Here is an 18,586-nt window from a genome sequence, read left to right on the forward strand (position 1 = left end):
GAACCAATCAGAAGTGTTCTTTCAAATAAGCAATCAATCGCTAACCTTTGTGTTATGGGGACCAGGTGGTAAAAACATGTCATGAAACTTAAACAATGTACTTACGACATCCACTGCCTGGCAATGTCTCTCTTTGCCGATAAGATCAGAGATATAAGGGCACATCTCCTCCAGCATCATAGCGGACTTGAGACCTTCTGCCGTACAGTCAGAAACAATCCACCCACAGTCCTTGGTGGAAAATGGGTAGCCTCCCTAAGTAATGAAAAACAAAATATATGTAGTTTATACTGAATATATGAGGATGGTAACTCTGCCTTAGTCAAATCTTTTGAAATCACAGAAACCTGTTCAATTTATGAGAAATCTGTTCTTAGGAGTACCTATTCTTGTGAGATATCTGTTCTTATGAGAAATTCGACTAAGAAGACATATACAGCAGGGCCAATATTGCTTGATAAACGAACCTTAACATCATCTAGAATGAAAGCTTTGCCACATGAAAAGGGCATTTTCTATTGCTGAAAACAAGTAGTAAAGGTCTGAAAGTTGGCGTCCCTGGGTACATAATACATCTATTTTGCTACAACTTGGGCAAATATTCAACCTATGGAAGATCGACTTACATAGAGTACCTGTACATTCTTTCAGCTGTAATATTTTTTGTGTTTCCATCACGTTGCTGATTCAGCTATTCTTGTGATCATTTCCCTTTCAATTTATTTCAGCAATAACATGAATATATCAATAACAGAGAGATTGGTACATTATATGTAGAAATTTTCACTCTCCATTCACATGTGTTTTTCTATGATTTTAAAGAAAATAAATTCTTGAATAAAAACATGGTTTCCATTCCCGTTTACAAACATGTTAACAAAAACGGCTGTCTAATAACTTATTGCAGAGTAAAAAAAGCTACGTTGCACCATTTGACAAAAGGAGGGGCCATGCTTTTTTGCTTTGGCTACATGTGGCTGCATACTGTCGCCCAAGCATTCTCCCTGAAATCAGAACTTAGAGGAAGTGATCGAATTAGAGTGGAGTTTCAAGACATGTTTCGACCCGCAAAAATTTGCAGGATTCAAAAAGGGTTTCCAGAACCCCTTAACTAATCAAAACACATTTGTGTTTATCAACTGGAAAAATCCTCTGAAATAAGTTTTGAAACCCACGTTTTACTGCAGAGTAAAGTAAATGACTCTCGTCTCCCAAAGTACCTTGTTCATCTGGCGATAGTATTTCTGGTAGTTTGGTGGGTTGTCTGGGATCTGCGTGTTCTTCAGGAAGTCATGAGCGTTGATTAAGGTGTCTTTGAAATCTGAAACGGCTCCAGCCTCGAGGAAAGCTTGTATAGCAAAGGCTGTATCCCATAGCTGAGAGCCATTGGTTCCCTGTAAGAGATAAATGAAAGTTGAAGAAAAGGTGAAAATAATTAATGTAAGCTATAATAATAATAATAGTAGTGGGTGTAGTAGTAGAATAAATAGTAGTAGTAGAAGAAGTAGCAGCAGTGGTATTAATAATAATAATAATAATAATAGTAGTAGTAATAGTAATGATAATTATACTATTAATAAATATTATAATATCAATAATAATAGGTAATTATATAGTGCCATCTACCTAGAAAAAAATCTATTCTGAAGCACACTTTTATTACCCAGTTTTAGCTCGAGTTGCCTTTCAGCACTCAGTGCATTCAAGGAATTTCTTCCTGCCGGGTACCCATTCACCTCACCTGGGTTGGGTAGAGCACAATGTGGGTAAATTTCTTGCAGAAGGAAAACACACCATGGCTTGGATTTGAGCCCACGACCTTCTGATTGAAAGACAAGAGTCAGAATCACTAGACCACGATGCCCCCTTTTCATATTTAGGAAGAAGATCATGAAAATATGATCTACTGTGAAAAATGGTCTCAAATGTAAGATAAAACAAATAAGAGCTGAAACTGGTAAAGAGTTGGAACCCAGAGTGTTTAAAAACATAATTCCTTATCCATTTTCATTCTTACCTTCTCACCTGTAATTTTCTTTTTGTTTCCAATTTTGACTTGCATTATGTATCCATAATAGTGATAAGTTTAAACCAAATTGACTAGAAATTTCCTTTGACAAAACACTGTTAATCACTTACCTGCATTTTCATGCCATCTAAGCCAATCCTATATAAATAAAAAAATAAAAGACACAATCCTAAATATCATTGAAAACAAAGTCAAATCAAACTGATCTTCAGAACAGTTTATCCATTTTACACCTTGGAGATATGCCTTCACCCAATTTTCTACCTTTAACTCTCTGCCCGCCACAGACAGAATCACTCCTACGCCACATTAATTTGAAGGTGCAACCTTTAGAGCAGTTTTACATGGACACTGCTAATTCAGCTCACAATAGCTTTTGATTGGTTCATTATAAAGAAAAGCATTGTGTGTACACAGTACAATGCGATGCACACATCACTATTGTGTATGTGTGTGTATGAACAATATATTTCATGCACTCTGTGTGTATTGTGAATACAATGTGACTTGAGTCGAACCTGGCAGTCTGCTTTATGTGACTCTAGTCGAACAAAGTGGGCAAAGAGTTAATATCTCTCAGTAACAAAAATTTAGAAATAAAATACATTGTACTTTACTTCTTAACCCTTTCCATGCATACTTCTCACCAATGCTCCTTCGGTTTCACGCTCAAACAAACAATCAATTTTTTCCCTCCCTGAAAATAAGTCAGGACAGAGGGGTTCATGGCCCAGCTTACAAATAATAATAATAATAGTCAGTTCTTGTATAGCGCATAACACATTATGAATAACGTCTCTATGCGCTTCCAAAGGACTTGGATATTATTACCCCGGCTGTAGCTCAAGCAGCTAGCTTCCAGCGCTCGGCATTTCAAGGAATAAATTCCTGCCAGGTACCCATTCACCTCACTTGGGTTGAGTGCAGCACAATGTGGATAAATTTCTTGCTGAAGGAAACTACGCCACGGCTGGGATTGAACCCACAACCCTCTGTTTCAAAGTCCAGAGACTAATCCACTGGGCCGCAACGAGTTAATGCACAAAGAGTTAATGCCTCCTGATCATATTTTGGTTATCCTCTCTCTTGCTTTCAAAATAGCACCAGACACATTTGTAACCCACTTGATTTCAGTATATCAAACATTTTTATCACAAGCATACTACTTCAAGATTTGATTAGACATCATACCCTTGTACTTAAAAAATAAAATCAAGTATACTGAGAAATTGGGGGTTTTATCCAGGAATACTTTTTGAAATCACCAGCAAAAATTTGCTTCATTGTATTACAGTTTACATTGGACCATATGGTAATTTCTCAGTCTCCTGTTTGCTTTTCGAGGGCTTCTGTGGCATTATGGGGGAAAGTTCTTTTCACAAGCCCCTAAGTAATCACTTCTCGAGTACATTGATGCAAACCGTCTCATCTGCGTTTATGCAACAATATTGAAATTGAATAGGTTTATCATCAATGCACTTCGCAGCCAAAAGGCTGAATAATGTACTATTTACAGGTTAATATAGCAGTACAACTGGTTAAAAACATCAAACATGAAATAACTCAATATAAAGGGTTAACGTGCATACTTAAAGGAAAAGATAGAGTAGAAAACTAAAATCTGGAAAGTGATAGTGGTGGTGGTAGCTAAGGATGCATTTGTAAGCATCCTGATTTAAAAAGAAAGAGTAACAGGATTAAAGTAGACAAAAAGCAGGAGTGTGGGGACGAGCAAGCAGTCATATTTAATACACAGTTTCAGTCGAGAATCATTAAACCAACCTGCAAACCATTCCATCAGGACAATGTAATTGATATTCAAATCCATTGCCCTGGTAGAACAGAGAAAAGGCAGGATCGTTTCACAAGAACTGGAACTGTGTGCACTATTTCAGCCTATGAACAATCTCTTCCAAACACTCTCACTTTCATACTACACTCACTATAAAGTTGATTTGAATAAAAAGAGAAAAATCCAACGAGCATAATACTGAAAATTTCATCAAAATCGGATGTAAAATAAGAAAGTTATGACATTTTAAAGTATTGTTTAATTTCACATAATAGTTATATGCACATCCTGGTCGGTATGCAAATGAGGGAACTGATGACATCACTCACTCACTTTTTCTTTTGTATTTTATTATTTGAAATATGAAATATTCTAATTTTCTCCTCATTATCCTGTGAAACAAAGTTTTATTTCTCACTGAACATGTGGAGTTACCATTGCTTAACATTATATGGTTCAGTCAAGTTGGTCCTTATTGTCAAATCTGTAAAAATTGAAATATTGTATAATTCAAACAATAAAAAACAAAAGAAATAGTGAGTGAGGGACATCATCGATTCTCTCATATGCATGTGACTAAATTGTGCATATAACTATTTTGTGAAAAATAAGCAAAATTTCAAAATGTCATAACTTTCTTATTTTACATTCGATTTTGGTGAAATTTTCAGCATTATGCTTGTCTGATTTTTCTCTGTTGATTCAAAACAACTTTTTTCTGAGGTGGACTTGACCTTTAAACAACTCACTAAAACCCTTTCATTCAGCAGTCATTGTGCAACGCCTACTTAGCTTGTTGTACGCGAGCAAATGGGAGACTGAATGTCAAACATTTGTACCATTGCACACATGACGTACCATCCAAAATGTACCGTTGCATGGCTTTAGGAGGTGACGTCACAAAACGATTAAATTCATTGCGCTCAGTAAAATTGAAGGTGCAATAGACGTATAGCCTGCTGGCTAAATGCGCAATGATGCCCAAGATGACAAGATCATGTGCGCTTGTGGGATTTTGCTTTTCGCTTTCAATATTTTTGCTCCCTTTTCATAAAGAAAAACTCTTGTTTTTTTTCATATATTCGCTAGATTCCGAGGCGTTGTACAACACAAATAGCGAATATTCTTATTCGTGCAATTGTGCGAGATTTCGCACTAATGCCTATTCGCTGTTTGTATACCATGCACACTACACACTCATGAAACAATATGGATCAAAATTAATTCTGATATATTAAAAAAAATCATGGAAATGAAAACTTCCACTTCAAAATGGGATGTCGGTAAATCTGAGATGAATTTCTCACCACAAGTAGTCTGGGATACGATCCTTGTGCATCTTAAAGGCTTCTGAATCAGGTCCATCCACATGCCATCTCACCAACATCTGAATCACTTTAGAGATCTATAAAACAAAGACAATAATAGCTAGGTCCACACTGCATCGCTAAATGTTTGCAATCAAAAGTCTGAACTTTGATGATTAGGTCATAGTTTAGCTCCATGTAGAGGAACTTTAAGCATCTTTAAGTTAGTTGAAGATATCTGGCAAAAAAAAAATAATAAGGTTCCCACACATTTTCGAAAATGGAGATTGGATCCGCGATGTTAAATCTTCATAGACTTGAATAAGTTAAAGTTTATCCTGCATCCCCAACCTATTTATTCTTTTTAAATTATTGTACATTTTACACCTTACAGTGCTTTCTTGAATTACTAGTAGCTGTACAGGGTTACCAAGTCCTGTTCTAGTAAGTGAGTTAGGCCTATTTTGAGCCATAAAAGTTTCTATTATGGAGTTGCTCATCTCTTATACTTTTATTATCCATTTTTCAGTCTGATTGTTCATGTTGTCTATGTCTTTTTTTTCAATTTAATGTACATATCATGATTTTCTATTCAATAAAACACGCAATTAAAAAAAAATTTAGTCGAAGATTAACACAAGATTTCTCATGGTTTATGCTCTATCCACAAGCCACTAGCGTCCCCCCTGACTTTTCCATCACTGATGCCATGGCATAACAAAATGTCTTCTTTCACTGTATAGCTGGAATATGTTTGGTCACATGATGTTATCTGAACCAATCACTATCCAGCAATAAATTCATGTAGGATATAAAATGAAATATCCTTATTTCCACTAATTGTAATGAATTTGTGATGAAAATTCTGACTTACTGGGCCAATACTGATGCCTTTGGTGAATTCATCATCAGCTTTGATGTGATCATAGCAGTGATCCAATGCCTTCTTTCTTAACCAGGTAGAGTGGAAAGTCTCGTAAAAATCCAAGATGGCTGAAATAGAACAAAAGATAAAACATTCACAAAGGTGCCGAGTGAGAAAAACAATCCTAGGTATGAACAAACTTCATTGATTTTAAAAAATCACATTAAAAAAATATATATATTATTTGTATGTACGTATATATAGCAAATTTTATGTGAATTTAAAGTTTTAAATCTGTTTACATTCAACTATGTGGTGTATAAAGATCAAGGTCAATAATAATGACTTACCCATGACAATATTGTACAACCAACTAGATGTTTATAAAGATCAAGGTCAATAGTATTGACTTGCCCATGACAATATTGTACATCCAACTAAGAGGTGTGTAAAGATCAAGGTCAATAATACTGACTAATCCATGACAATTTTGTACAACCAACTAGGAGGTGTATTAAGATCAAGGTCAATAATAATGACTTACCCATGACAATATTGTACAACCAACTAGATGTTTATAAAGATCAAGGTCAATAGTATTGACTTGCCCATGACAATATTGTACATCCAACTAAGAGGTGTGTAAAGATCAAGGTCAATAATACTGACTAACCCATGACAATATTGTACATCCAACTATGAGGTGTGTAAAGATCAAGGTAAATAATACTGACTAACCCATGACAATATTGTACATCCAACTATGAGGTGTGTAAAGATCAAACTTGGAAATGTTATTTCTCTGTGATGGCCAATGTATGCTGGAGAAGTCTTCCTTGAAAATTTCCTGTCAAAAAAAAAGAAGCGTTAAGTTATAAAAGAAATAATCGGAGGGTACAAAATTATAAATAAGAATTAAGTTTTGTAACCAAAAATTCAGACCATGGCTTGAAATTAGTTACAAAGATAAGAATTTAGATTTTTTCCTGAACCGGTAAACATTCAGGATTCGTTATTGAAGATTAATTTGTTGGTCCATGAATACAGGCATATAAAAAAATGCAGTTTCCAAGGACTTTCAAATACATATATGATTTTTTTTTTAAGATGGAAAATACAATATCAGTGTAGTGGTTTCACGGTGTACCATGTAGCTTTTGTTCTCAGATTTGGTTCTGAAAAGGACCACCCTGAAAAGGACCAATGTATGCCCACAAAAGATATATGGTGTACCGTGACACTCTTCTTCTTCACCATGGAAACCTTCAGCAATTACTTACAAAATATAACAATAGAAAACCATACATAAACAAAATAACCTAACAAATCATTAAGATACATGCAAATATTTCCAAAGAATAATTGAACATTTTTGGGACTGCATTAAATTCAATGCTTTGGTCTGAAATACGAGTATTTAATTTTGACAAAAGAGTCAATTTTGGTATTCATTTCATGACTTTGGATAAGTATTCTACCCTAAATGTAAGATATCTCAAAATGAGACATATTTCAGTCTTTATTGGAAGGTATACATGAATGTTTTTCATTGAGAGCAGTGTAGAATTATGATGGATTTTTTTTGTCCGCTGCATGAATTTGGGATCATTATGCAATGACAAAATGACATCACATTGTATCACATAAATCATAATGAATTTGGGTTACTTCCATGACATTTGCTCCACTGTAAATTCCACACACTAATGGAATTACCAGCTTCAATCCTGGGTCCCGTAACACTAAGGATAGCGATTAATCGTACGCTTGATTTTTACGACTGATTGTACATTGTAGTCAATGCAATCAATCGCAGAAAAATGTTCTACGATCATTGCAAAGCTTTGCGTTACGGGCCCCTGGATTTAACACTATACCTTATCCTAAACCTAACATAAAACCCTATAAATCCAGGGGTGTGAGTGGTCACAAATAAAAAGATCTGAAAAAAGCTGAAGAGTGTTGAAAAAATCTGAAATAGAAAGAGCTCCCATACTTTTTGTACAGAGGAAGGCCAAAAATAAGCTGAAATTAAGCTGAAAATCAAAACAAAAAAAATCTGAAATCAGATAAAAATCTGAACTCTCACACCCCTGTATATCTTAGACAAAACAAAGCCTGGAGCAACTGTCGCCGGAGCAAATGTTAAGACACCTTTGGCTTAAGCTTGAATACAAACAGGGGGAGCCAAGGGGGGGGGGGGAAGGGGGGAGGGGGGTAGGGGTCTTACCTTCCTGAGTTCTCTGATAAGGTCATTTTCTTCTGCCTGGAACTTGATGCCATAGAAGAATCCCATAGGTAGGTACACCTGACGACAATGACACCAGATACTAGATGGGTGGGCGGGAAACCACTGAGGAAACAACCTGGAAAGGGTAAGATAGATTTATCATAATAAGCTATTTCAGACAAAGTGCTTGTCCCAAATAAACTAATATCCTCAAATATCTTAAAACATGGAGAAGTCCTTGTTCACTTACACATTGAAACCACTCACAAAGCAACAGAGGAGTCTCATGGATTTATTTAAAACTTCTTTTGAAATTACTCCACAGGACATCTTGGATTATCATCTATTTAGAGTGTTTTAGCGATGCATTAACAACGCGTATTTCGGTCTGCATCAATTGCCTGTGCAGTATCAGAGCGTATCCCTAAAATGGACCGAAAATCGAAGAATATCCCATAGGCTCCTGTACAAAAGTTGCTATTGAATATGAGAGCATATTCAACAGTATAGTGCGCATGCGCGAATGCGTGAAATATACAACACATACAACAATGAAAGCAATGCGATGCGCAGCATAAGAGCACAACGGCACTCAATGACGTCATAATGAACTACATGCAAGTCGCACGTCAACGACCAAATTTGATCTTATGAAGTGATGATGCCATTATGTGATAAGTGATATGACTTGTTTAATCGAATTTCTCCCTCTTTTTGATTGCTAGGGGTGGGATAGATGATAATCATTATTTTGGATGGCTTTATTTCATGGAATACCAGAAATATTCCACTCGTTAGTTTTCCCAAACTCTTGGAATATTTCTGGTATTCCATTCTGAGCCATCCAATATAAAATAAATACACAATTAGTTCACAATAGAGTACCAAAGTGATGACGTCACAAAAAACTTATTTTGCATTTCAGCGTTTTTGATACCGTATTTTGGTAGAGCATGATGAAAAAACCCCACTACCAAAATTTTGTGGGAATCGGTCCATTGGTGCCTTAGATATGACCTCTTGAATACATAATTACCCCCATTGGAGTCAATGTATTATGTTGCAGTACTCTATGTATCAAATGTTAATATGACAAAAGAGGATTCGAATACCAAGATGCCAAACAGTTTAATAATATTTGCATTGAAAAAAAAAACAGCATTATTTATCTGTTTGGCTCCTCTTGTGGCACAAAAAAGAAGTACGTTTATCCACTGCAGAAGTTAAAATTAGAGAGAAATTGACCATATACTTGCAATTTTATCATAATTTGTGCAAATAAAATAAATATTTCAAGTCAAATCCTGCATTACATTGATACATCAATTTGCAAATCACAGTGAACTTTCTGGGATCATTAACCTTGATTTGAATACTGTGAGCTACTTGAACATTCAACCTGGTAGATATACCTGAATAGTTTGACTATACTGTAGCTTATGTTTACACAAATAATTCAGTTACTTTTTAAGTGATCAGATAAGAAGGGTCATACAGCTCAATAAGCTTCTCTGTGTGTATAAAGCATACAAGCATTGTATGCTAAGCATTATATAGATCTGGGGGGTGTTTCATAAAGCTGTTCGTAAGATACGAATGACTTTACGCACGACTGGTGATCCTTTCTTGTGCTATGTGATATCCCTATGTAATTGAGTTATGACCTAAGAACATGTTCCAGTCGTGCGTAAAGTCGTTCGTAACTTTACGAACAGCTTTATGAAACACCCACCTGGGCCCGTCTTACAAAGAGTTATGATTGATCCCATCAACCTCAAGTATATGGAAATCCATCAATGTCATAATTTTTTCATTAGGAAATTTGCACAATGCACTTTGTGAACAAAGATAAGCACACTGAATTGTCAAGAAAACGATGAATGTGTGAACATACATCATATCTGGAAAATATTTTGAAAAAAACATGTATTTTAGATGTGGACGTTGCTGGCTTTTCAGAGTTGTGGTTGATCAGATCAATCGCAACTCTGTGTAAGACAGGGGCCTGTTATATGAAACAGCACCTTAGATTTCATATCCATGTTGACCGATGTTGCCACATAAGTGGTATTTTCTTTTTTTAATCAAATGACTTTGATTTTAGTAGCAGGCCTGTAACTTGCACATGACCATTATCATCAGTTTAGTGGGCTCAATGGGTCAAATTTGAACTGAGGTTTTTTTTTATTATGGTTTCAATGTGTATTTAATGCCTTTGGCTAGCAAAATGGATTACTTACACTGTTTTTGCAACCATGCTTTTTTATGCCACTAAACATTGACCATTATCACACGGTCTGAAAAACTATCATAATTATTTGTACATAATGCTTGAAAATGATAATAATGAACCATTCTTTTATAGCGCATATCACAAAAAGTAAATTTAAGTCCCTATGCGCTTGAAAGAAGAAAAGAAAAAGAGAAAAAAAGAGAAATAGATATATGGTCAGTGTCATATAAAGATGAAAATACCTTGGCACAAATTCCAAAAAAAATTATTATAAAGAAAGAAAGAAATGTGTCTTTAAAAGACTCTTAAAACTCTCAATTGTATCGGCAAGTTTCAGGTTAAATGGTAACTTGTTCCACAGCTCTGCTGCAGCGTGTTGAAATGACCTCGCACCATAGAAATTTGTTAACACCTTCAGCTTTAACATCTTCAGCCCAATAAATAACAAATACTTTTTGAGATGAAAAGATTCTTCAGCCCAATAAATAACAAATACTTTTTGAGATGTTTGATAATAATTAGCTGCCCACATATTGATCCAGGATTGAAACCATGAACTGATTCAAATCAGACTTTTGACTTAAGACACATACCAGGTCAATATAAATTCTTTATGTTATTTCTAATTCTCACCATATTTCAGGAAAAAGACAGTGCATTCCTTCCCATTGGTAAAGATTGAGAACGCAGAGCCAGAATTTACCCCAAGACGGAATACTCTCTGCACCACCTACAATCAAAAGAATTATCATTAACAATATCTTTGTGTTTACTGGTTTATATGTTTTAAAAATAAAGGAATGTGGTTGTATTTAAACACTAATTTCAATGAGAAAGTCTTTAAATTAAAACCAAGATTAATTGTCACCATATAATGGTAGGTCTAAATCTGGTATATTTACTCAAACCTAAACAATGTGAAATCATAAAATCTAAGCAGAAAAGTGACCACACTGGGGATCACCAACACAGATAAGCACACGTGGGGCAGTGTATAATCATTCTTTGGAAAAAGACCTGACATCTAGTCATGCTTGTTTTGTTAATTTCTCAGCAATTACAAATTTTCTACCAGACTCACTTTGGCACATACTTTTCATTTACACATATAAATACTTCGGTGGCGGGTGGTTCGAGGAGGGGGAGGGGATGGCAAAAGAAGACATGGAAAGGGCAAGTGGATGAGGAAAGTAGGAGGGTTGGGTTGAGGATGCACAGATTCAGGCAAAATTGAGGGAGGGGGTAAGGGCGATTGATGAAAGTGTGAGGTGAATTCGGCCACCCCGGTTCGCGGGACAAACCCAGACTAATGGGGCGTTGCAAGAAACTTGCGATTGATTGCAAGTCTATTTTTGTTCCCGAAATCAAGCATATGCCGTGCAATTAATTGCAATTGCAAATTAACGATCGATTGCTAATCTGCTACATGAAACAAGGAGTGTAATCTGATTTGCTACAGTTGAAAGTGATCAATCAATTGTAAGATTGCAACAGAATATTTGCGATTGATTGCAAATTTTTCTTGCAACACCCCCTAACAGTTTGGATTGATGATGATGGTCATTTTATTGGATTCCTGTTCAATATAAAACATCTAATAAACATGGATTTGAATAGAGAAGTTGATCCCAGTCTTACCCATCTCCAAGAGGAGTTTCCTTGCTTTCTTGAGATCTTGATCCTCCTTGGACACACCCAGAAGTCTCATAGTCACATAGTTCATTGCTGTACCAAACACGGTAGGATGGTCCTCAATGTGTCTGATAGTGTTCAAAATATGGTATGAAAATCTATTTTTTTATTGTTCGAAATAGACATGAAATGAAATACTCCAAAAATTTGCTTTGCCCAATTGATTGTGGGCCCGGCAGCCGCTGTGCAGCGCCAGATCGACGAGGCTCTATCCCTTTAATCGTTGAACACCAAACAGGGTAGCAGCAACTCCCATCTTTTAACATCTTTTGGTCTGACGCGGCCGGGGTTTGAACCCCCAACCTCCTGGTTGTGAGACAGACGCTCTACAAACCGAGCCAACACACCGGTATAACCGGTATGCAAACATATAAATCAGCTTTTAGATTGTGCTTCATATTTCACATCATCAAGGTATTTAATTTCATTCATTTAACAAAGATTTAATATGGACAAACAAACATATTTGGTAAAATTATAAGAATAAGCCCATCCCCCCCCAAAAAAAAAAAAAACAGGGAGCAGTGAGTAAATACCAGCTTTACATTTATTAGATAACACTATGTCATATAAACAAAGAATTATTTCTATACTATGTAGATCTTGAAGTATTCAGATTTCCTTTGTTATTGGAAATATAAGTACACCATACAAGGTTGACTAAAAAAAATTTCAGTGGCACTGACAGTAGTGTGCTCCTGTAATCCAAGATACATTGGGGAAGTTATGATTTGATGCAGAGGTTCGAGCCCTGGTCACGTCTATCAGATGGCGATGCTAAAGGTCGGTCCCAGATGTAAAATAATGATATCTGCTTGATACACGTCTGACAAAACTTATTTTCACATATTTTTAGGGGAACATTTCATCAAAGTTACCATAGTAACAGTGCTTCTCAGCCAATCAAAACAAAGGAAGGTCATCAGATCCGACAACTTGTTGGACAAAAATGTTTATGAAATGTTCCCCAGAATTCAGTACAGGCGACTATCAGGTGTATCATCGTACTAGTAAATTTCTTGTATTTACTTATTGTTTTTTTTCTGGGATATACGGTGCCTTACAAAAAATCTATTCATTCAAAATTATATCAAGAGATGTCTCCTCATAACTATTTTTTCTGGACTTCCAAAACACGATTCCTAAGTGGTATTACTTGGAAATTAATGTTAATTGCTAAACTTACAATCCCCATCCGCCATCAGGGCACTGAACTGATCGCAGGTACCGCACCATCTCCTTCTTGGATGCATCTGGGAGAGCTACACCAGTTATGAAACACACTATGACAAGACCTGTGGAATGAGACGACAACAGATTAATCTCGCTGCAATGAAATTACTTATTACGAAATAAATTGATTTTACCAATTGGCATCGACACTTCACTCACTTTGTGGCAAATAAGACATGAGCTAAGCAATAACTCCTACTCAAAACACCACCACCACCACCACCGCTACTACTGCTACTACTACTACTACTACTACTACTACTACTACTACTACCACTACTACTTCTACTACTACTACTACTACTACTACTGCTGCTGCTACTATTACTGCTGCTGCTGCTACTACTACTACTACTACTTCTACTATCAGTATTACTACTACTCAAAGCCACTCTTCTTCATTTCAGTGTCCCCTGCATCATTTCTTACTTTCCAACATATCAGTATATCAAGTGAATGACAATATTCTAATGAATCATCGTCCAAAAGAGTAAACCTCCGTAATCATTATTCTCTTTGATAACTTTTCAAAACAATTATAGCTCTGTGTTATCTTACCTGGAAGGAGAAAGAGAGGACCACCATAATCTCCTGACCAATGACCATCTTCGGTTTGTAGCTTGGAGTAAAACTCCATGCCATTTTTTGCAGCTTCTTTGGCATTCCTCGCTTTGGGCAGTGGTGGAGCTTCATCATTCTAAATAAGAATTAAATAAAATAATAATGTGAAAGATATTTTGCCTATATAAGATGCCAACCTTCTTCAACAGAAAAAAAAATATTCATCGAAAGAAAAGAGAATTTGGGGAACATTTTTTAAAACATCTCTTTCAATGTAACGATCGACAGCCTGCAACTGTCGAATGACACATACTGTAGGCAAGATGCGGTATGGATCAAGAGTAATCTATGCGTTTGGTCCTTGTGAAAGACTGTACAGGCCCTGTTCTGAGCATAGGCATGGCTGCTCTGTCTCTGGAAAGTGGATAGTGGATAACAATAACAATAAAGAATGGTTGAAATCTTTACTAATAGATCACATTGAAATAATAATACTAAGCTCTTGAACATCATGTAGAATAAGAAAGTTATAAAATAATAAAGTTTTTGTATATATTTCACCAAAAAAAAGTTATATGCCCAACACAATGATATATGCAAATGAGAGTCGATAATGTCACTCATTCACTCACCATTTCTTTTGTATTTTATTATACGAAATATAGAATATTCATTTTTGCAGACTTGCCAAATCAGTAGCATCTACAAGAATCACAGTGGTTGCATAATGGTTACCCACATATTCGATGAGGAAGTAAAACAGGTTTCCCATTCTGTTTTAGATTTCTATTTCAAACAATAAAACATACATTTTCTTTTCATTTTCATTTTATTTTCATTATAATGTGGAAGAAACTACAATATATCATATTCCATATATCAAAACACAAAAGAAATGGCAAAGGGATGATGTCATCGGTTCTCTAATTTGTACACCAGCCAAGATGTGCATGATAGTTTGGTGAAATTACAGATAACTACCAGTTGTGGAAATTATCTCAAAAGGAGTTTGAACAGAATCTGACAAAATGACCACCCATGTGTTTGTATGTATTAAAAAAATATGTGCCAAATGGTTCTGGAAAAAAAGTGTAATCAATGAGAAATGAGCAAAATAAGCACAGAGTTCCATAACATGTTGGGTATTTTTCCAAGCAATATTGATACACTGTCCTACATCTGCCTTTTGTGCTAGTTATCATCAGAATTATTGGTCTTCGGCTCAGATGTCATGATTTCACAAAGATGAGTTGATTTCAATGTACCAGGTGGGTGTTTCATAAAGCTGTTCGTAAGTTAAGAGCGACTTTAAGAACGACTGGTGATCCTTTCTTGTGGTAAATGATATATTCATTGGCGATGTTTAAGCGCGTAAGAAAGGATCACCAGTCGTTCTTAAAGTCGCTCTTAACTTACGAACAGCTTTATGAAACGGCCCCCGGATCTAGATCTATGATAATATCTGGCAATTGCCTTGATTCTAATGGCTTTCTCATGAAATAATTGCTTTCTGCAATTACTTTCTTTTACCTTTAAGTAAAAATGTCATAGCTGTCTCATTATACTTGTACATCCGATTTTAATAACATTTTTCAGCGATTACCGTATGCTAATTTGATGTATCTCTTCTCATTCAAATCAACATTTTTACTGGGATGGACTGGCCCTTCAGAGAAGAAAAGCATTACAAATTCTTACATCAATTCCAAGGGAGAACTTTTCAACAAAGTTTTGTGGACGTCCGGGCTCTTCCCCTTCCGGGTAATATCTCCAGGTTTGTCGTCCATTCACGTTGGTGAGGCGCCATCGAGAGAGATCGGTTGCCGGCGCGGTCTTGTATGGTCCTCCACGATTCTTCTTATCAGACATGATTCTGGAAGAAAGAGACACAGATTTTTATCATTAAAGATAAATGCCAGTTGTGGTAATGATTTCAAAATGAATTTGTACAGAATTTAAAAAAATGACCACACAAGTGTCTGTATGTATGAATTAAACTTGTGCTAATGGATTCTGGAAGAAATTGTGTAAAATTGTGCAATTGCTGAGAAATTAGCAAAATAAGCATAGCATTCCAGCCAAATATCAGGTTGTTCTTCCGAAATTTGCCCACGTGCGAATCTGTGTTGGCAATCTTCAGTGTGGTCAGGGTTTTTTTGGCTAAGATTTCATTGTTTCACAAAGTTCAGTTTATGTAACTGGATCAGAGTTAGATCGAGGAAAATTAGCCTTGGTTTTAGAGACTTTCTCCTGAAGTCAGTGTTTACTAAAACTGCATTCATTTATCTTGAACACACACTTTATCATCATCATCATCATCATAAATCAGTCACCATATCATCAGCACTACGTTCATCACTATCATCATTATAATCATAAATCACTATCATCACATCACATAATCATCATCACCATCATCACAATCACCATCATTATATTAAATCACCATCATCACTACTACCAAGTACCATCATGATCATCATCATCATCATCACATATTCACTATCTTTATCATCATCATCACCATCACCATCATCATCATCACCACCATCACCATCATTAATAACCATCATCATCATCACCATCATCGTTATTGACTCGAACTTAGTTTAAACAGACAAAAGAAAAAAAGGTAGACTAACTTCAAGTTTAAAAGTTAAGAGAGTTGCCATGATCAACTTCAAGAAAAAAAGGGGGAAAACTGAACAATGAAAAAAGAAAAGAAAAACAGAAAAATGATGGAAAAATAAAGAGAAAATAACCCAAATATGAAAGAAATAGTCGTTTCTTCACTAGATGTCAGCCAAATCAAACAAAGAAGAAGAACTCAAGAAGCTAGGACTAGGAGCAGGTTTTCTGGATCCGAACCCGACGGAGCGAAGCCCGACCTTATCTGACTTGACCCCGACCATCACGGCGTCTGGTTCGCCCGGGAGCCGGACGGGCTAACCGACCGAGCGCGGTACCGCTACCAAACTTGTTTCTCGCTCCCGTCCGTCGGCTGTCTTGGGCAAAGAGGCCTTAAATATTAGGAATGAGGTATATTTAAGCTACCATACGAAGAAAACAAAACATGATTCAACTTACACTCAGTGTATGGAGGAATTTGGATAGATACACTTGCTGGCTCGCTCACAAAGATAGACCCATCGAACGATGTCTCCATTCATTTTTTCCGACTCAGCTGATATGTGACGTCAGTACCGCTATGGAAAGCCACCAGTCACCCTGACCATACTCATTGTACTCAAAATATGAGAGCGTAAAAATTCCCTAATTGTGACGATTTGAAATTTTGAATGGTGGGGTGAATAACAACAGCAGTCTGAATTCAGAAGTGAAAAAAAAAAAGTTTCTTTTTGTTCTTTGTATGCTCAAGCTATGGTGATTGATTTGATGTGTGATTTTCTGTATGCATGATTGAAGAATTGTAAAATATATTCATTGATAATGAATATGGTCATATATTGTTTGCAAATTTTTTTTTTAATAAGCACATTAATGTTACACCATTAAAAAAATAATCAGTAGAAATCACCAGATGAAAAATCCTGAAATGCTCATTTTCATCAAAATAAGCCTAAAAAGTCTGAAAGATGTGATTTTGATTACATGTACTTAATTGCACAAAGATGTACAGCATCATGAAAAGGGAAAGTAGAAAGTAATTTAATTGAATGGGAGTACTTCATTTACTGCTTTCATTTCACCATCTTTCTTTAATTTGAGCCGGCAAATCGGAGGCAAATATATATACCACTTTTGACACTGGACAAAACCGTGTTTAATTGCTCAAGCACGAATGATTATTTTTCTATTGGTGGCATCTGATATAATTATCTTTGCAGCATCCATCGGCATTCGAAATAAATCATACTTTGAAATAAGATTTAACAGATTTTTGTCAAAAATTATATTTTAAAAGATTTTCACGCGCAGTAACAATTCAAGTATTACAGTTAAACATTATGGCCGAATTGGCCGTCCATATCACACTGTTAGCTCCTGAATCGGTGTTTCTTCAAGTGGTACGATCGTAGTTTGCATATACAGGCACGAACCCTTCCGTTTGATGAAATTGGTCTGAATTTGCAGCCTAAATGACCCGACCGGGATCTGTGTAAACTTAAAATAAAAACATATCAAAACTATGACTGGGACTAATTTGTGTTAGTCTTGTTCCCAAGACCCACTTATTGATCTAAGTTTCAATTAAAGTCTGTATTATGCAGACTAATATATCCAAAATTTTCCAGGGACCCACTGTTTCTGTCTCTGAATTTGAAAACATATGGGTGAGGATGATCGATTCTTTAAAATGATATAGCTCAACTATTTTTCTATTGGATGGGGGCAAGGTAACATAAAGGTGGTATCTTTTCTTCTCAACGTACTGAATATAATACGGGTTGCTTTTGCAAGACAACAGGCTTCTTTTTTTAATTTCTTTTTCTACCCCCGCCGGCCCCTCCTTTGGGGTATATATTAATCATCATCTTCTTTTTTTATCATCACCACCATCATCATAACAATCATCATCACCAATATGGCATCAATATCACAACCACCATCATTATCATCAGCACCACTACCATCATCATCATCATGCATCATCACAACTATACCATATCATCATTATCCTCA

The 18,586-nt window shown here is 35.9% G+C and overlaps 1 protein-coding gene across 4 annotated transcripts in view; it reads right to left on the reverse strand.

Annotated features, from left to right (window-relative positions):
* Nucleotides 1-17,135, reverse strand: part of LOC129273968 (lanosterol synthase-like) — a 31,682-nt gene extending 14,547 nt beyond the window's left edge. For 2 of the 4 annotated variants that reach the window (XR_010295455.1, XM_064108495.1), the window contains exons 1-13: nt 17,030-17,135; nt 15,641-15,815; nt 13,940-14,078; nt 13,335-13,443; nt 12,095-12,216; nt 11,090-11,186; nt 8,224-8,359; nt 6,732-6,840; nt 6,003-6,121; nt 5,129-5,226; nt 2,140-2,167; nt 1,221-1,394; nt 106-255 (exon numbers count right to left, since the gene is read on the reverse strand). Coding sequence is in view for 2 of the 4 variants with exons in the window: in XM_064108495.1 (XP_063964565.1) it covers nt 106-255; nt 1,221-1,394; nt 2,140-2,167; nt 5,129-5,226; nt 6,003-6,121; nt 6,732-6,840; nt 8,224-8,359; nt 11,090-11,186; nt 12,095-12,216; nt 13,335-13,443; nt 13,940-14,078; nt 15,641-15,811 (1,452 nt within the window). In the remaining 2 variants the exon portion in view is untranslated. Of the gene's footprint in view, nt 1-105; nt 256-1,220; nt 1,395-2,139; nt 2,168-5,128; nt 5,227-6,002; nt 6,122-6,731; nt 6,841-8,223; nt 8,360-11,089; nt 11,187-12,094; nt 12,217-13,334; nt 13,444-13,939; nt 14,079-15,640; nt 15,816-16,830 lie in introns of all 4 variants that reach the window. The other 2 variants (XR_010295456.1, XM_064108496.1) reach the window with 1 other exon arrangement.
* Between the last annotated feature and the right edge of the window lie 1,451 nt (nt 17,136-18,586).

This window comes from Lytechinus pictus, chromosome 13 (assembly GCF_037042905.1).
Source record: "Lytechinus pictus isolate F3 Inbred chromosome 13, Lp3.0, whole genome shotgun sequence".
In the NCBI taxonomy this organism is placed as follows: domain Eukaryota; kingdom Metazoa; phylum Echinodermata; class Echinoidea; order Temnopleuroida; family Toxopneustidae; genus Lytechinus; species Lytechinus pictus.